The sequence below is a fragment of the Odontesthes bonariensis genome, chromosome 9 (assembly GCF_027942865.1).
Source record: "Odontesthes bonariensis isolate fOdoBon6 chromosome 9, fOdoBon6.hap1, whole genome shotgun sequence".
NCBI lineage: Eukaryota > Metazoa > Chordata > Actinopteri > Atheriniformes > Atherinopsidae > Odontesthes > Odontesthes bonariensis.
In genome coordinates, this window is record NC_134514.1 from 14,231,160 (window position 1) to 14,249,823 (window position 18,664).

The following is an 18,664-nucleotide window of genomic DNA, read 5'->3' on the forward strand; positions in this document are numbered from 1 at the left end:
GGAAAATGTAGTGGGAGAAAAATGCAGAAATGGCCTCCGTTAAGAGTAAAAAGTGCTTTCGTTGAAATGTACTCATTTGACCTCATAGTTGACCTCATCAAATGCCTTGTCCCTCTTCTCTGGAAACAGCTGATGATCATTTATGAATATGTAACCGCCTTCCTCTCTGTGGCCTTGTAAGAATGAGCCAGAAGAGAGGACGAAGCCTCCTCAGTGGGTGTCCATAGACTTCATCTCGCATTGTGAAGCTGCATTTGTCAAACAACAGGCAAAGTTGATAGAACTGAAATTAGAATAAACGGCTGTCGCTGAAGCAAAACAATCCAGGGATGCAATCCATAGATAAACATGCAGAGATACAAATTAATACAGGTGCTGCACACCTTTTATTGGGTGTAGCAAACTCACGTACAATGCTAGATCACAATTTAACACTGCTTTTTGTATTCTGCTGCTCCACCACGAAAACAATGTTATTTCGCATAGAGAATGCCTTTTTAATATTAGACCCCATTAGAATGTTAATTCTTCTGGAAAGCACAACCTCTATCAGGTCTCTGGTCAAATAATAGTTGCACTGATAGAGGCAGAGAGGTAAGGGATCAAAAAAATCAACATGCCTGGACAATTCAAAAACAGCACCTTATAAATAAACATAAGCAAAGCTAGTAGCTTTTACAGTGGAATAATTAAAGTTCTGTTGCAACAGCTGATTAAGTTACTGTACTTGCATATGCGTAATGTGGTTGGTCTCCAGAAGAAGCTATGTCTATATTTTTGGTCAAACAAAGCTGACAGTGCATGATAGAGGTGTTGCCTCTCAAGGACTTGAAGTTACTTACTTAGGATGTTTAACTTTAAACTCCGTTGAACGTGACTAGTGTTCAGATTGATGTTAAGTCATTTTTTGGTTCCTAACTTATCTATAAATGCTTTCAATCAACAGAGAGATTTTAAATTGCAGCAAATGGGAATATCCCAAAAATAAGAGTTTAAAAAAGATAGGCACACACTCAAGACTCACACACAATTTGTTACTCCCCTTTCTGACAGCTTCTGTGGAGAAACGTTTCGATTAGCATGAATAACGTTTAAATTAGTCAAGAAATATGCGGAACCTTTACATAAAGCTGCTGGACCCTGTGTCTTTATTTCAACAATGAATCATTGTTCCGTGCGTGCAGAGAAAGGTGCTGTTTGTAGTGAGAATTATTACACAACGCTGCAGTTGCCCCCAGCTCTGTTGGGCTTTTTGATGTGTTTCAGCTCATTTTTCAGTTTTCATGACCTGCGGGGTTAAGGTTCTGGTTGACTTTCACTCAGAGTCAGGCTGCTGTCCTCGGATTGCTCCATAACTTACACAGGGATCTATTTAAATTCGCAACAAAGGCTTTATGAGGTAACAGTGTATTAGTGCACTGTAAACCCTAATAAGTTCACAGAACTCAAAAATTATTTTGTAACAGATTACACAAAAATATTTTAGTGATGTTTTTAAATGTTTTAAGTTTACATAAAATAAAAATTATATGTGCAGTTGCCTTAAATTATCTCAACGTTATCTTACAAATATTGATATTTCTCAACTTATAATTAGGGAGTACTTCACTTAAAATTTTCAGTATTTTCAACTCATAAAATGCTGGAAATACACTCAAATTTTTTAATATTCCTCAACTCATAATCTGGGGGACATGCACTCAAAATTAATTCTTTACTGAAATACTGAAGTGACACCACAGTGACAATTTAACAACTTTTTTTATTCAACACAATGTGCTTTTTAAAAAGGCACAAATCAAAGGAGCTCAGTCAAACAAAGTGCTTGTCATAAATTAAAACAATAGGAAAAGGAGATGACTCCAGCAAAACAAAATGTGTTATTCAGTAAACCTTATGATAAAAACTCACAAAGGTTTCATGATAAAATTTAAGATTATGAGTATAATCCATCCTCAACAACGACAACTATTAGAATGTGGAGCCATTTAACACTGTTTAAAAACGTTTTGGCACTTTCTGTACCGTGAAGCCTGCAACTTAAAAAAAAAAAAAAAACATTCAAATAAGGTACTTGTTTCTACTGTGCTGTACTTCAAATGGCAACATCAGGTAGTGCATCAAGGTTGGCATTAGGCAAAAGAACATTAAACATGTATAGTGCATGAATTGAACAGTCGTTTCCAACAAGTTATTCAGTGCATAAACTTTGACTGAGCAATACGCCAATGTTGTGATATTTATCTATTAACAATCAATTTATTAAATCTGAGGTAGAAGAGACAAATGGTTACATTTGTAAAGAGGGAAAAAAAACAAAAAAAAAAAACAAAACTTCCTCAATACTCACTTCAACAAATAGTCCATTCTGAGTGATTCACTCATTGAACAAATCATTCTTCAGCGTCAGGAGACGCCCTTTCAGTGGTTTGTTGTCCTCAAGACACATCACAACTTTTTGGATAAATGTGAATGTAAGCTCGAGATTCTTTGGGTACTGTAGGTCTAGCGCATAGATGTACCCAAAGAGCAGGAGAAATGAGTCAGCCAGATTTGTGGGACCACTCACAAGTATTTCATCCTCCACGACAATACAGATGCTCTCAGGGCTGAGGAGGGCCGCATCAGTACTGTCATCTGTGATGACTGTCAGAAGAGCCACCGGAGTGTCAGTGTGGTCTGGACCTTCTGCTGACTACAAAACACAAATAATACAAGAATGAGTTCAGTCCCTCAAGGATACAAATCATGCTAATGATGTCTAGACATTACTGTTGCTTAGCACTTTGGACTTAGACTGCAACTTAGCTACATGTTTAAACAATTTTCTTTACATATGCTTATATCTTATGCTAGATTCACACTTATCTGTTAGCATACTTTTTGTTTAGTGGAATGCTTTACACTTACCTTTTAATTTATGTAATTTAAACAGGAAGTTACGACAATTACGGAATATCCGCTCATGATGTCTGTGATTTCAGTAAATTACAGACTTTTGTTTGTCCCGTCCGAATGCGCCACAAAAAATTACAGAGGTGCGGGGGTAGTTGCGAATTACCAGTGATCCATAGGTAATACTTATTCCGTGCGAATTGGGCTTTACTATGTGAAGTGAAACTCTGAGTTTTCAGTTCCAGAACAGCTGATCTGAGTTAGGTAAGTTGACTCTGAGTATGTTAACTCTGAGTTGATCTCGTGCCTGACGACTAGTAAAAAGCCACCATCAATGGAGCTCCGATACTGTGATTCACCAAGGCAACAGGGGAGAAAAGCAGACATTTTCTGGAGGGACAACACATCAACTCAGAGTTCAGAGTTTGTTGAACCTCCTTTCTGGAACAGTCCTCTGGAATGGATAACACAGTTTTTCTCTCATCTCAGGATTCACTCTGAGTTTTCACATAACCTGCTTTCTGGTTCTCCTAGAGTTCTTTGAGTGATGTGATATGTTTAAGCTGACTGAATAGCTAGGCAAAGGGATTGATAGTGAGGCCAGTACACTTACGTTACGGGTCCTGAAGAACTTGGAGGCATCTTCACGCAGGTATACAGGAAGTGCACGAAGGACGAGGGCCCGTCTCATATTTACATCACGTTATTCCTAGATGGACAAAAAATATCCATTACAATAGTAATTACACAAATACAGAGCAAACTGTTTTTTCAAATTAATAGCTTTCTATTGTAAATACTTTAATAACTCACAAAGGAAAAAACTTAAAATTGTAAATACAATTTTATGAAAGCAGTATTTATTAGGACTTCTTCAAATTGAAGCTGATAAAGTATCTTTTTAAAGGTACCTCTTTCTGATAGAATACATCTAGTCAAGACGTCTATTTCTGATGAGATGACAATGTGTTCATGGCATAATCCCCTAACCTCGGGGCACAGTTAAGGCACTTTACACTATGGCAGCTGTCTTACAGTTGTTTCTGAATCAGGCAAAGTTAAATATTCACCTGAAGGTCATAAATCCTCATGAGCTTGGTTAGCTCCTCCGCTATCTTGCCAGTCTTGGTGGCCTTGTCTCTGAACAAGGTGATGAGTTTAGACGTGTATCTGCCCAGCTCCTTGTAGAATTGATTGCACAGGTTAATATTGTTGATTTGGTGGAACTCTGCAAACACCTGTACATGGACACAATTACACAGAAATGTACAAAGATGAATTATGAACAGAATTGTGAATATATTTTAAGAAGTTTTCAGTTGGCAGGTAGCAAAACCAAGGGCAATTTTATTAGGGATGAGTCAGAACCAAGGTCAAAATAGAAAGTTAATTTTCATTCTTTAATTTAAAACAGACTGTACAAGTTTTTTTTCTCTTACCTGTGACTCCATAAGTAGGGCTGGCCATCTGTCCACGACGTCTCACACCCGTGGAGCTACAAGAGCTTTATTTAAAGAATAACGATTTATTTAAAGAAATAGCAAAACTACTGTGGAAACATATAAAATAAAACCAATTTCACTGGAACTATTTCAAAATGCATCCTACCTGAACTGTTTCGAGATGATCTCACAACCACACACTTGAACCTACGAAGAAATACAAACACAGGCCCGGTCAGCATCATGACACTCACATTATGTTGTTCAGTATTGTTCGTTTCACGCTAGCACACACATACAACACAGCTCGACAACGTAAACTATTGACTGTGTAACGCGGTAACTTATTGAAATAAGCATACTCACAGTACGCACGTGCATTACCGGCGAACAGCGAAAACAACCGGCAGAAACCGGAAAGCAGAGATAACGTTATGCTTCAAACTCATGGACCTAACTCCACTGTCAACTTTCCCGGGCAAACATGCATTATGGGAAATGTAGTTCATCCAGGAAACCCGCTGATAACGTTACAACATTGTAAGATGAAGTAACGTATTTGTCACATTCAACAACTTCTGAAGTTACAATAACAAACATTCACTGTGCACATTGTACAATTGTATTCCCAGTTCCAAATTTAAGACTATTTATCCAGGGCTCTCAAGTTTTCAAGTTTGCTTGGAGTGAGATTCGGGCGGGGCAGGGGCCGGGCCATGTGCGTGGGGGGGTTTCTTTCGGGTTTTTTTTGGGGGGGGGGGGTCCCTTGCAGCATCCCATCGCCATAAACTAGCTACTTAAAGAACAAAGAAATTGTTTTATTTATACCAAAATCACAAATCTTCACTTTTACACTAAATTCTGCTATATTTTAAAATAAATTGTTTTAGGTATGCAAAGTCTTAACAAACAAAAAAACAGACAAATTAAATTAAGAAAGACAAACATAACCCCAAATGGGCCCCTTGAGCAGTCCCTCTCTGTGTGTGTTTGTTTATGAGTGTTGTTGTAAGTGTCTGTGGCAGATTTTGATGCTTGATGACTGATATTGGGGGCTCCCATTTAAAGCACTGTGGCTCAATGTCAGCCATTTTCACAGTCATGATGGATGACAGAGTTCCATTCAGAAACAAAGTGTTCCTGGTCTTGGTTTTATTGAGCCCCACCATGGAAAAAACCTTCTCTGCATCAGCATTTCAGTGCGGCAGAACTAATACCAGTTTGGCAATTGTAGATAGCCTTATTGGGAACCTGCTCATACCAGTCACCTTTGAAAAAAATTAACCACGGAAGCCTAATTACACTCCTACATATTTTTCATTTTTCATTAAGTTGCTCATGTCAAAGGGTGTGTGCTGAATATTTAGGCCTACTACTCCAACGAACACTTTAATCGGCAGGTGTTGGTCTTTTACAAGGAGTAGGAAAACTATAGTAACTAATAAAAGATTCAAATAAATGAAGATATGACCTGCTGATGATCCTGAAGGTTCTCTTCCACCTCCAGCTCGTCTACAACTTCTGCAGCATTCAGAGCATAATAGGCTATGTCCGCTGTGCATTCATGGGACGCGTGCTTGCAGCTGAAAGCTATTTCACACCCGGCAACAAGAAATTCTGTTTTCTGATTGGCTGAGAAATTCTATTTTGTGATTTGCCGATGGGTTGCTAAATCAAGACAGCTGTACCAGAGCTATAGTTCTGAGCTGTTCGAGCGCACAGTAACCTGCCATTGACTCGTTTATAGTATCGGCCATTAGAATTTCTGTGCGACGAAGTTGACCATTTCTCAGCGTGAGAAATGGCATGTGTGGCGTGTGAGCGTGTGAACTTGTTGAAATGCGTGTGTCTCACGCTCATTGCGTGAGACTTGAGAGCCCTGATTTATCGAAATTCAGTTTACTAACGAAAAAAACTGAGGTTGTGGTGGTTTGAAGCGGGGGGATAAAAATGCGCATTGCAAACAAATAAAAACAAATTAAACCGTCTTCCACATCCTCACGGGCTGACCAAAACTTCTCCGCATCAAGGCAAATTCAAGATGGCTGACTCCCTACCTGAGGGAGAGATAAGACCCACCCACCAGAACGTCATGACGTTGATAACGTCATGACACTACTGTATGGTTCCTAAACCTTTTGAGCGTTCCACACAAATTAGCTATAAAATATTGAGCCCTATTCAATTAAAGTGGCATAAATCTTAACAGAGCTCAACACTTTATAGTTTGGTCAACTCCATAACGACATTTGACTGTTATGACCTTATTAGTTATGAGCTAGTACAACTGTTTGGGATTACAGTGTGTTGTTTGGAGCTTTTTTCTGTTTCCCTCATGTCTGTCTGTTAATGCCAGTTTCGCTGTAACAATTCTTCAGCAATTTTATAGATAATTTTCCTCATAATTTCCAAGAAATTTGATGGATGTAATTTGGTGCTAATTATAAGCTGTTGGTACACATAATTGCTGTAATAACATAGAGCAGCAGACCCGCACAGCTAACAAAAATACATTGTATTATATGGGAAATTCACAGTTGTCTAATTATGAATTCATAACAAAAGAATAACGAATGAGTTTAAATGGAGCAGATCTCTCAGGGGTATTTTTATTCTCATTTTGAATCAGATAAAGTTATGTAGCTCTTTAGAAATGACTGACTTTATGATTATCATAATGCAATATGTTTACATTATAACTACATCAAACCGCATTGTGCGGCCTGATTTACGTGTGGAATGTTAATCTTTAAAATATCGAGCACCTTTACCTGTCAGATGAATGCAGCGGAGTAAAAGTAAAGTATGCAAGTGCGTCAGACTGACTGTACCGAGATTGGATTTTTTTCCATTATTGCTCAACAAATATAGTAAAAACATTGTGTATCTCACTGGTCGCTCATCTAAATAGATTCAAAACAACTTTTGAAAAGATCAACTACCTTCAGCAATTACTGTCTGACTTTATTCTTTAGTGACGGTCATAAATGCTGACTGCTTTTTAACAGGACACAGATTCAGGGATGTACACATGCGTGGTATCCAGCGCCACGGGGGAATCGAGCTGGAGCGGGATGCTAACTGTCAGAGGTACTTCCTCCAAAAACTCTCCACACTGTCCCTTCGTTACACTTCACACTCTGTCACTCTCACATAACACCTCAGTGCTCAAGAAACTACACATTCTGCTGGTGTTTCTCATAAGAGCACCATCTGTTGCATTAATGAGACAGAAACCACAGCAGTTACAGCCAAACTGTTGCTCAGAATCAGTCCTTTGATGTGGTTTCTATTTTTGTGATAGAGGACGGAGCGTCTTCAGGATCCAGAGTTTCTGAGTTCATCCAGCTTCCAGGACCTCCACAGAAGCCCATAGTGACAGAGGTGACCAAACACACAGTCACCCTCACTTGGCAGTCGAATCCACATGAAGGGGGAGCCGCTGTCACCTCCTACATTATCGAGGCCTTCAGGTTAGTCATACAATACTCACATTCCTCCATAATGGTATTTTAGAGAAAAGAGCACTCCACTTTGAATGCCTGAATCAGAGAAACTTTGTGTCTAACACACCATGTAAAAACTGTGTGTGTATAAATGATCAAATGAACTGTATGGCCTAATTTTATTTTATGTCTGTATCTTATAAGCATCATACCAAGCCTTATCTTCCACATTGCAGAAAATGCAGGATTTTAATTATAAGTAATTATATTCTCCAGAAATGTATTTTGCTTTTATGGATTAAAAAAAAAACCCTCTTTCCCTACATTTAAGTTATTGACCACTTATCACACCTCAGAGAAATTAAGCAAAATAGTGTTTTGGGCGCTTTTAGTACCTTTTTCTTTCACATTTTGAATCTTTACAGTGGGAGGCAGATTATTTTCTGGGTTACAAAGATTCCTGATTTAAAGACACTGTAGTATTGTGGTATGCACATACAGGCCACTGGACCAAATTTAGTCCTCTAACACAATTTAAGACCCCATAATAAGAGCAATGTTTTTCACTCCAAAGAAGGCTTACAATGACCTTTTACATAGGTTGACATAATTTCCTGTTGTCTTAATGAAATTTCAATGACATGTATTTGCAAAATAGCACAGAGAAGCATTGCAAAAGCTCCTTCTTTAGCCTCTTCGTAGTTCCACTCCATCACATTTTTTTAGATCCATTGTACCTTGTAAATGCAAATTTGGATGCAAGTTACACTCAAAACCCCCTGAAGCCATTATAATGTATGAGAGCGGTGGAGAGTGCAATCTTCTTTGGGGCTCTCTGTTGGGGCAGCAGCATCAGGGCCAGTGATTCAATGAAAACTGAAAAAACTGATAAAGAAGACTGGCTCTAGGCTGGGGACTGCTCTGGGGTCCCTGGAGCTGATTGTGTTTCCAAAGCTGCTAAGCGTAATGGACAATGTTGCACGACCTCAACATAACATAGTGATCAAACGATGAAGTGTGTTCAGTCAGAACACTTTTAGTGAAATCAGATAACTCTTCTTTTACCCTACATGAATTATATTACAGTTTTTTACAATTGAATAAACACTAAAATCAAAAGTATTACACAATTATCAAAAGCTTACACTCAACGAGCAAAACTCGGCCCAGATTTGCACCACTATAAGCACAGTCAGTTCACACTTTTTGCAAAACAATACACACAGTGATTTGCAAAACACTAAACACACTTGTATGCATTAGACACAGAAGTATATCAAGATGTCACTTCCTTGCAATTCTAAAGCACTGACTGTCAAATGACCACACCTATGTGCCAATTGGTTAAACACAGCCATCAGGTGTGTAAACACAAGATTGCTTAATTGTAGACTCACCAATCAGGTTTAAGCACTATAAATATGCAGCAGGTGAGTTCACCTATCTTTAACCAAAATGGAAGGAAGAGGAAGAGTGAGGGTAAGAGGAGGAATCGCAGGAGGAGAAGGAGGCAGAGGCCGCGCCAGAGATGGAGGCGGAGGTGGAGGTCGTGGAAGAGGAAGAGGAGGTGAAGCGGAAAGAAGAAGAGCACCAAATGAGAGAAGGAGAGGAAGAAATATAATTGGCCAGAGGGCAATTATCAGTGTGCCGGGGCAACAAGGGGGTAACATCACCCTGTGCGCTGCAATTACCCAGAATGGGGTCCTCCACCGTCATGCCAACATGGATCCCTACAAAACACCCCACATACTCACATTTCTGGACAGATTACACAACCTCATAGCCGCACAACCGCAACAGATGCAATACATTGTCACCTGGGACAATGTTCCATTCCACCGCTCTGCTCTGGTTCAGAACTGGTTTCAGCAACATCAGCAGTTCACGGTCCTATTCCTGCCACCGTATTCTCCTTTTTTGAACCCAATTGAGGAGTTTTTCTCGGCATGGCAGTGGAGGGTTTATGATCTGCACCCCCAGGCTTGCATACCCCTCATTCAGGCCATGGAGGAGGCCTGTGACCTGATTGACGCCACAGCCATACAGGGATGAATTCGGCATTCAAGACGATTCTTTCCACGCTGTCTTGGAAATGATAATATTGCATGTGATGTTGATGAAATTTTCTGGCCGGATCCAGCGAGGCGAAGAGATGACCAGTAGTGATTTCTGTACTGTGTTTTCTTTTTTTTTTGGTCATTTTTTTTGTACAGGATACAATTTTATGTTTGTCAGAAGCATGGAAAATGGGGCATGTTTTTTTTTTTTTAATTTTTATGTCTCTGTTGACTAAATTCAGTATATGGAGAAATAAATGACATTTTCATCAGTCTGCAGCATTGGTCTTGTGTCGTGTCTAATGCATACAAGTGTGTTTAGTGTTCACTGTGTGTATTGATTTGCAAAAAGTGTGAGCCGACATTGTGTTTATGGTTGTGCAAATCTGGGCGAGGTTTTGCAAATTCACTGTGTACTTCACCTATACTACTCTATTCACTCAGAAGCAGAATTAGCCAAAAGTGTTTAAGGTTTTCAACAGCAGTGTGTAACTGTTACAAACAGAGTTAAGTCATATGCAACGTGTGTGTTTCATATGGTAACAAAATATGGTTTTGATAAATGAGCGTATAGTTTTTACAAGAGTGTTTCATTTTGCAAAGGATCCAAGGTGTTTTGCGAATTGGGTTTGTGGTTGTGATAATTGTGTGTAGGTTTTGCAAAAAAAAAACACAACGCTCAAAATTGTGTTTAAGCAATCGAGAAAAACTGTAATTCAACTTCAAGTCCATACTTTCCACCGGAGCCATATACTTTGGCTCTGTGACCCCTCCCCAGGGTCCAACTTCAATAACCAGAATCAGAATCATTGGGCCTCATGCAAGAACATTTTCGTATTTTTATTCTAAATTTCTCTTACTTTTTTCGTAAGAAGGTCTTGTACGAACACGCCACGTCAGATTCAACAAACACACCCACCTGGCCTTCAGCTCAGTGCGCTCCTCGACAGGGGCACGGGTGTTTTGATGCGTATATGTGTCTCGTGCTCCAATTATGATTGGCAGTCCAGCCACGGCATGAAAGTCCCTCTTAATCTGTACTTGTTGGACAGCGGTGTATGGGAATTTGATGTACCATGGGTGATAAACTGATGAGAGTTTTGATGACCAAGGGGAGCGCACGACTCACAGAGGACAAAGACAACCCCGATCTGTCTCCAATCTCCCTCTGAAAGGTTCCAGTGGCCAAAAATCCAAGGGTGCTGAGGACCTGGACGTGTGGTGGAATTGGGTTTGATCGGCGTGTTTTTCTCTGGAGTTGTGGCTCTAGCAAGCTGCATATTTGTAGCAGCACAGTCCTTGGGAATCTTAATCGCGATGTCAGCCATTCGTCTGTCCCCACACGGTCTCTTCCACGAGCCTGACGCACTAAAGGCTCTAGCATGGTTGGCGCGTCTGCTAGCGCGAGCGGTGTTGATGACGTCACGATTTCGTGCCCGCCATGTATAGTGGCGCAAGTCGTTGCGCCAGTAGTTGCAATTTTCTCCGTCACAGAGGTGGCGCTGCTACGTGACGGTTACCGCTACTCTACAACCACGAAAGTGGAGAAGAAAACAATGCCGCTGTCAAGAGCAGGAACACTGTAATTAATGATACTGCTGCAGTTTTCGGATCATTTTAATTTTTTAATTCAGTTAATAGAGGTGAAGGTCTGAAGCCCCCGGCATCAACAGAGTCTCTGCCCTCTTCTTTGCCTTAACGTATCTGTCCCGTAGCTTCTTCCACACATTCTTACAGAACTCTCCCTCTTTCCCCAAAGTTCTGCCCATCTCTGTGCACCAGTTTTGGGAGTTTACGTGCTCCCTGTGCTGTTTCACTGCAGTTTCGTACAGCTGCCTGTACAAACGCACCTCCTCACTGAGCCTGGTCTCACATCGGTCCATCCGGTTCGTTGTTCTCGGCGCCGCCAAGTTACAAAAATCGACTGGTGCACGACAACGCGCTGCGCCGTCTTTTCAAGGCAAGCGCCATGCCTGAAACGTCATTTTGACGTCACGGTGCGACACCGCCGTGACAGACGCGGCAACCATGCTAGCGCCTTAAGGCATCCAAAAGTAGCAAGTCAGTCGCTGCGCTTCCCGTTACAGATTCAAATAAACCTTCAATTAGTGCACAATTTAAGTCAAACAGAATAATGTCAGCATAATTTTGGGGTATAATGTATATTTATTTATGTTTTCTTCAAAGTAATTAAATATACAATCCATTAGTCAAGCAAACTTGATTGGAATAACAGCGGACTTTTTTACGAAACTCCTACGACAGGTCTGGATCACTCGTAAATTCTGTTCGTACCTAAAAGAAAACGTAAAATACGAAAAGATTGGTGAATGCGCAAATTCTCTTAAATCACTCGGACGATTTAAGAACAAATCTGTGCGTACGAACGGTTCTTGCGTGAGGCCCATTGTTTGGAGAAGATGTGAGTTCATTGTTTGGTTTAAGTTTTCATTTGAGTGGAGGTACTATTCAGAATTTGTTACACATAATGAAATGTGAACTGCTGCTGGCAAGACGTTTGAGGCCAGCTGGGGATTCAAACCTTGGGCCTTGGTATTCCCAAGAAGTGGGTCGCTGACTGACTACGCACCTTCATAGAAGTTTAGAAAACAGCATTTTGAGAAACAGTCACCCATTGTAAACTATTCATTTATGTTCTTAAATGTGCACAACTTTCATTTAGAAGATCTGTGTTTGTCTCCTAACTGAGGTGATTATCCAGTACACTTTGTTTCATTTTTACACTTCTCTTTTATTCATTTGCTGTTGGGTTAGGTTTAGCCATTAAGAAGTATTTGGTTAAGTTTATGATAAATGTTAAAGATTGGAATCAAAATAGACTTCCTTGAGAACATCTACCATCTGTCCCATACTCCCTACAGTCATACAAAATATAAGCTACCACTTGAAACTGATTATAGGACTGGATGTTAAGACAATAAGGACACTAACATGAATAGATTAATAGTGCTTATAGTTAATGTTTAAATTTAGTTTAAAAAAAATTGAAATAAATTTCATCTCATTCTGATGGTTTTGTATCAATTCTCAAATATTTTGGTAAGGTTTTTCAAAATACAAAATGCTGTCCCTACACTACTAATAGGCAGCATTTATGCAACCGTATATAATGACAGCTTATAATGACTGATTGGGAAAAAAAAATCTGTAATTACAGCAACATCATAATTTACCTTTGGGATAAATACCTTTTTTGCCATTTAATTTCATTAGGCACCTTGAACTTTTTCCATGAACTAAGGTCTTTTGGGTGGGATCCTTTCCACCGTTTAGAATAGGGACTAAACAGAGTTTACTTTTCTCCTGAAAATGACGTTTAGAAGGAGGAAGTAATGATAGATGTGCAGAACCTTCAGGTTGGGTTTTGCAGAGCTGAAGATTTTTATTTGTTTTTTTGTATTATTCTTACTACTTTTAACCTAATTTAGTGTCTTCCTGAAGTTCAGCAGGCACCCTCCTCTTAACCTTCCAGCTCTGTTAAAGGTCTCAGCAGCCGACAGACTATTCCCCAATAATAATGTCTTCTTCATTTAGAGTCGTTAGAGTTTGGAAATGACTCATCCATGCCGGAGGGAGAGACAGTTCTGTTAAGTGACGTCGGAAAGTGAAACTGTGACACTCGCTTTCTCTGTGTTTAGCCACAGTGTCCTGAGGAGAACTGTAGCAGCTCTAACAACTGACTGGAGGCTGCAGCAAGACAGACAGCAAGTGACAGAGGACACAGTTACTGCAGTGGTCAGCCAGGCAGTTCTGTCCTGTCCTCCAGCAAAGGAGGGAGGGAATGCATGCCAATTCTGAGACATTAGAGAAGAAAGATAGAGAGTACAGACCCAAACACAAGCATTCTTTCCTGTATGTGAAAGAAAAATTAATTCACCGCTGCATGCTCCACCTCCTACAAACTGCATGGAAATGTAGATTTGTCAGGCATCAGAAAGAACAAAGACAGAAGTACCATCCACCAACCCCTAGATTTGTCAGTTGTCACATCTCTTCTTGTATACCATACACACCATCGCCTACATCTATGCTTTTGATTTAAAAGACAAGAAATCTTGATGGAATATTCATAGAAAAGCCTCCACTAAAGTTTCCACTTGAAAAGCAATTTGCAAATGCAGCTTGACTCTATTTAAATGGCATAACTGCTTCTCCGGAGAATATTTGGTGAGAAATGTGCCCCTGATGATAGGAAAAAGCTATGACCTGTGTGATGTAATTACTTGGCCATTTTCCTCTCCATGGAGTGGGGGAAAATGTTAAACACTGCTCATGCTGTTTGATAGCGCCCATACCTGCACAGCAGCAAACCATTTTGTTCTCACCGGACTCATTTACAAAATCTGCTGCAGGAAGGAATAAAAAAAATTTCTGTAAGTGGAGACCTGCTGTGTGTTATCAAATGAAAAGAATTTTAAAGATCCAAGAAAGAAATTCTTTCATTATTTAATTTGTTTGCTAAAGGCTGGTAAAAGATTGCAAATGAAATCTTTGACATTTCTGCTCACTTTCTCAGAGACAGATGAATAAAAAGATCAATATCTGAGTTATCTGAGGTCTTTATACTGATCAAACAAGCGGGATTTCTTATTTTATGAGTTTTTTGAGGTGACGGAAACTGGATTTTGTTACTGGTCGCTTGTTATAGCTTTACATTTGTCAGATGAAATGAAAAGTCAGTTCATTGAAAACTCTAATTAGCGCTAGTAACTTGAGATTGGAAATAAAATGTGTATGGTGATGATTTTTTAATAGTATACATAAAGGCTTGCACACAGAGATTAAGTTGATACTTTCTTTCTACACATATATCAAACCATATATAACAAAACAAAGTAGGATAAATTTTATAAGATTGATTAAAAAATTCTGCGAATTGCCTCTGCGATGGACTGGTGACCCATCCAGGGTGTACCCTGCTTCTCACCCAATGGCAGCTGAGAAAGGCTCTCGTCCCCCACAACGCTGAATTGGATTAAGTGGGTATAGAATGGATGGATGGTATAGACTCAAACCTTCACAGACTGAACTACTTATTTAATTACAGATAACTATTGAGACGTTTTCAAAGTGTGAGCCAGACAAATCAGATACAATTACTCTATGGGTAGCTTGCTGTTTCCCCAGTGTCAGAGATTTTCTGACCAACAAACAATCATTTACTCAAGATAAACAACTGGCGACCACAATTATAGAGAAAACCTTACCTCCAACTGAGTCATACTCAGGCCTTGAGATTGCATATTATGTTTTCTCATCCTTATAAGATTTCAAATAAACGCCTTAATCTGTTTATAAGGATGACTACTATAACTGCGTGTTATTTAGAATTTAGATCTCCCTCTGACTGACAGTTCCAATTTCATCCGTCTTTTCTATCAGGTCATCAGAAGTGAGTGACTGAACCAGGATCCATCAGGATAAAAGGACAGATTTAAATAGATAGATGAAAAAATTACGTGTTCTTTTTGAGGCTGCAAACATTTTCCTGATAAAGATCTGATAAAACAAAATCCTTCAGTCACGTCACATTCAGGTTAACTCATTCTGTCTCAGTAACAGGGTTTGTTAAGTTAAACCATGATCACAGGTGATCACATGACTTGTAGATGATTAAATGTTTTTATATTCTTATTTCTTTAGACTAATTATGCTTTTTTTGTCCTGCAGCCAATCAGTGGGCAGTACCTGGCAAACCGTCGCAGACCACGTGAGACAGGAGAGGCACACGGTTGTTGGACTCTTCCCGAACACAGTTTATCTCTTCATAGTCCGAGCAGTCAACTCTTATGGCCTCAGTGATCCAAGTCCAATCTCTGAGCCTGTCAGGACACAGGGTGAGTTACATAAGCAAAAACCATCCTTTTTCTCATAATACTTTTGCATTACATGAGTCCAACTGTTCAGTCTGTATTTTAGTTTCAGTTTTTGAAGAAAGAAATCAGAGCTACTGGATGTAGGGAAGAGATCGTGTAAACCTTTCTTTGGATGTACAGTGTCATAACTATTTGCTTTCTCAGTGCGATGTTTTCCTGCTCTGACCAGTGTTAAATTTCATATCTTGTTTCCTTTTTTTTGCTGAATGGCTGCTATTCAGCTGTTATTTTCCTTCTTTGTCTGGCCTGATCTGAATAGATTTCTTTGTGGTTTCAGATGGGAGTCCAACAGAACAGGGTGTGGACCACAAACAGGTGCAGAGAGAGCTGGGAGAGGTGTCTGTCTACCTGCAGATGCCTGAAGTTCTGTCTCCTAACAGCGCCAGGATTACTTGGACAGTGAGTCCAGTTCACTGAAGGAATAGGTCCTAATTTTCAAAGGCAGCTTGTAGTGAGCTGAGAACAAGCTAATCTTCATCATCATTATCTTCAAAAGTTCTTCCACTCATTTTGTAACGTGAACAGATTAACTTGAAGTACAAGCACACTTTGCTGGCCTGATTACTGATGAAAATGTGAAATGTCTCTGTTTGTCCTGCCAACTCTTCAGGTTGCCCGTCAGTCCCGGTACATTCAGGGCTACCGCATATTTTATCGAACAATTGGTAGCACCTGGCTGGTCCAGGATGTGGAGGCCACGTTAGACTACAGCTGCGTCTTGGTAGATCTGCACAGCAACACAGAGTATGAGGTCAAGATACGACCTTACTTCAATGAGCTACAGGGACATGACAGCCTCATGGTTCTGCTGCTTACCCCCGAGGAGGGTAAGAAATGCTCGCTGATAGTGTTTTCAGTGTCAAAAAATGGTAATTATCTTCTAAAAGTGGGTCATTTTGAAAGGAGTTGTTTGATTTTCAGAACATAACTTTTTCCCACTATTCTGTGGAACAACCTACTCCTTCACATAGTGGAAGGCAGAGAATTCACTTGCTTTTTTAACCTTGTGCTTATGTAGACAGCCATCTCTACTCCTGGTGTTATCATTTACATATTTACTACATCTGTAGCCACATCTGTAGCCGCTACACAGCCTCTGGCGGTCACCTCCAAATAGTATCTTGCGTACAAGTAGTGTTCATTTCACAGCAGACTCTCCAAAAAAAACACAGGATACCCAAGCTAGCCATCATAATCATGCGTGCATAATGTGCACTAAATCTCAAACTATTCCTTTAAATAATTAGTCGAGTCAACAGCAGCATTAAAGTTATTTCCTGGTGTCGTGGGTGCGCCTAACAGGCCTGGGCCTGCTGACTCCAGAGTCTGTTCAGTAGAAAATGATGGCTAAAAAAGAAACTTTCCCAACTACAGCTAAACTAATTAATAGTTATATCCCCGTGTTGAGATATTTTAAAGCAAGCTTGTTAAAGCAATAAAACAATAAAAACTCACTGATGCCAATTTAGAAATGCATCACATATACAGAATTGCTATCAGTGTGATGATGCCACAAGCTTCCATCTGCTTGCCAAAGCATATATTATCATAAGAAATGGTGAGTAAAGTGAAACATTTGACTCAGAAGTCGAGTACACTGCTGAAAAAAAGATGTCATATTGACAGTAAAAAACAAAAAATAAAAATACTAAGAACAACGTAGATAATACAGGCAGTGCCGAAAGTTTCTGTTTGATTTTCTCCACTGAGACAAGTTAACTAATTAACAGCACAGCATGCTGCTCACTATAAAAGGCAGCTTGGCCTCACCCAGCAGTCGTTCTCTCTTTCTCTGTGTCATCCAGCTCAATAAAAATAGTTACAAGGCCAATCCAAAATGTTCCTTTCCCCTCCAAAACTGAAACCATGGCTCCACACCTGGTGCTTTCATTCAAATACATCTGAATGATTTACGTTTTCATTTACGTCACTGAAGAATCTTATGACTAATCATTTAAAAGTACTTTTACTTTAAATGACTAATATAAGACGTTTACTTTGGTTTTGATCCAGGTTCTATAAGATTGGTACTAAATCCCATTCTTTATTTCCAGAAAACATTTTGGAAAAAAAGACAGAAGTTATAGACCTTCAAATGAATCATGATTACATCACTGGTACCTGTTTCTAACTTCACTTATAGCGCCTCTATTTTCTTCTCTTTCACCAGTTTTAAGTGCTGCTCCACAGGCTGTATCAGTGGTGCAGCTCAGCAACAGCTCCAGCATCAGCGTCTCCTGGGAGCCGCCTCCTCATGATATTCAGAGTGGCATCATTCGCGAGTACAAGGTGAGACCACACCTGACTGTTTGTCTTCTGAAGTTTATTTGTGCTTTAAAGTCACACTGTCAGACTGTTTTGCAGCCACACAATGTGGAACAAGTTGTATTTTCTCATGCAGGTATTACTCAGTGGTGTGCAGAATAGTTGTTTAGATGATTATCAGCCAAGCTGATTAACAATTAGTAAGAATTAGTAATTACTCATTGTCACTCATGTGCTGCTAGTACTTGTTTTGTCATCAGTTTCTCTGCTGAACACTGAGTATCCTTGCCATCTGTTTTCTCTGTGGAAAAACACAAAGTTCTGATTTTCTGTTAGCATCAGTACAACACTGACTACTAATCATCAGGCTGCTGTTTCATGAAGGAGTTTAGTTCTACTGTTTTGATTTGTTCACATCGAGAAAGTAAGGAATTATCTTAGAGTCATGAAAATCCAAATTATTTTAAATTTAACCCATAGAAAACAAGGATCACACCAAATTCCATTAAATTCTTCATTTTCTGTGAAATACGAAATAATTTTGTATAAACTTTGATAGGACAAACTGTAACGTTGCCTGTCAACTGTTTTAAAATGTAGCATTATTGTGTGCAGTAAATGTCACTACCGATTATTTAAAAGAAAAAAGGACATATATGAAG

The 18,664-nt window shown here is 39.5% G+C and overlaps 1 protein-coding gene and 1 long non-coding RNA gene across 5 annotated transcripts in view; one reads left to right on the plus strand and one right to left on the minus strand.

The window, feature by feature from the left end:
• LOC142388218 (roundabout homolog 2) overlaps positions 1-18,664 on the plus strand; it is a 73,602-nt gene that overhangs the window by 39,910 nt on the left and 15,028 nt on the right. For all 4 annotated transcript variants that reach the window (XM_075473233.1, XM_075473235.1, XM_075473237.1 and 1 more), the window contains exons 10-15: positions 7,346-7,427; positions 7,642-7,810; positions 15,532-15,698; positions 16,015-16,136; positions 16,348-16,564; positions 17,908-18,026. In XM_075473233.1, the coding sequence (XP_075329348.1) occupies positions 7,346-7,427; positions 7,642-7,810; positions 15,532-15,698; positions 16,015-16,136; positions 16,348-16,564; positions 17,908-18,026 (876 nt within the window). The remainder of the gene's footprint in view (positions 1-7,345; positions 7,428-7,641; positions 7,811-15,531; positions 15,699-16,014; positions 16,137-16,347; positions 16,565-17,907; positions 18,027-18,664) is intronic.
• Positions 2,315-4,394, minus strand: LOC142388219 (uncharacterized). Its single transcript, XR_012770296.1, has 4 exons — positions 4,335-4,394; positions 3,966-4,133; positions 3,509-3,604; positions 2,315-2,695 (listed from the first exon to the last, which is right to left on the minus strand). It is a non-coding gene; the product is annotated as an uncharacterized LOC142388219 (long non-coding RNA).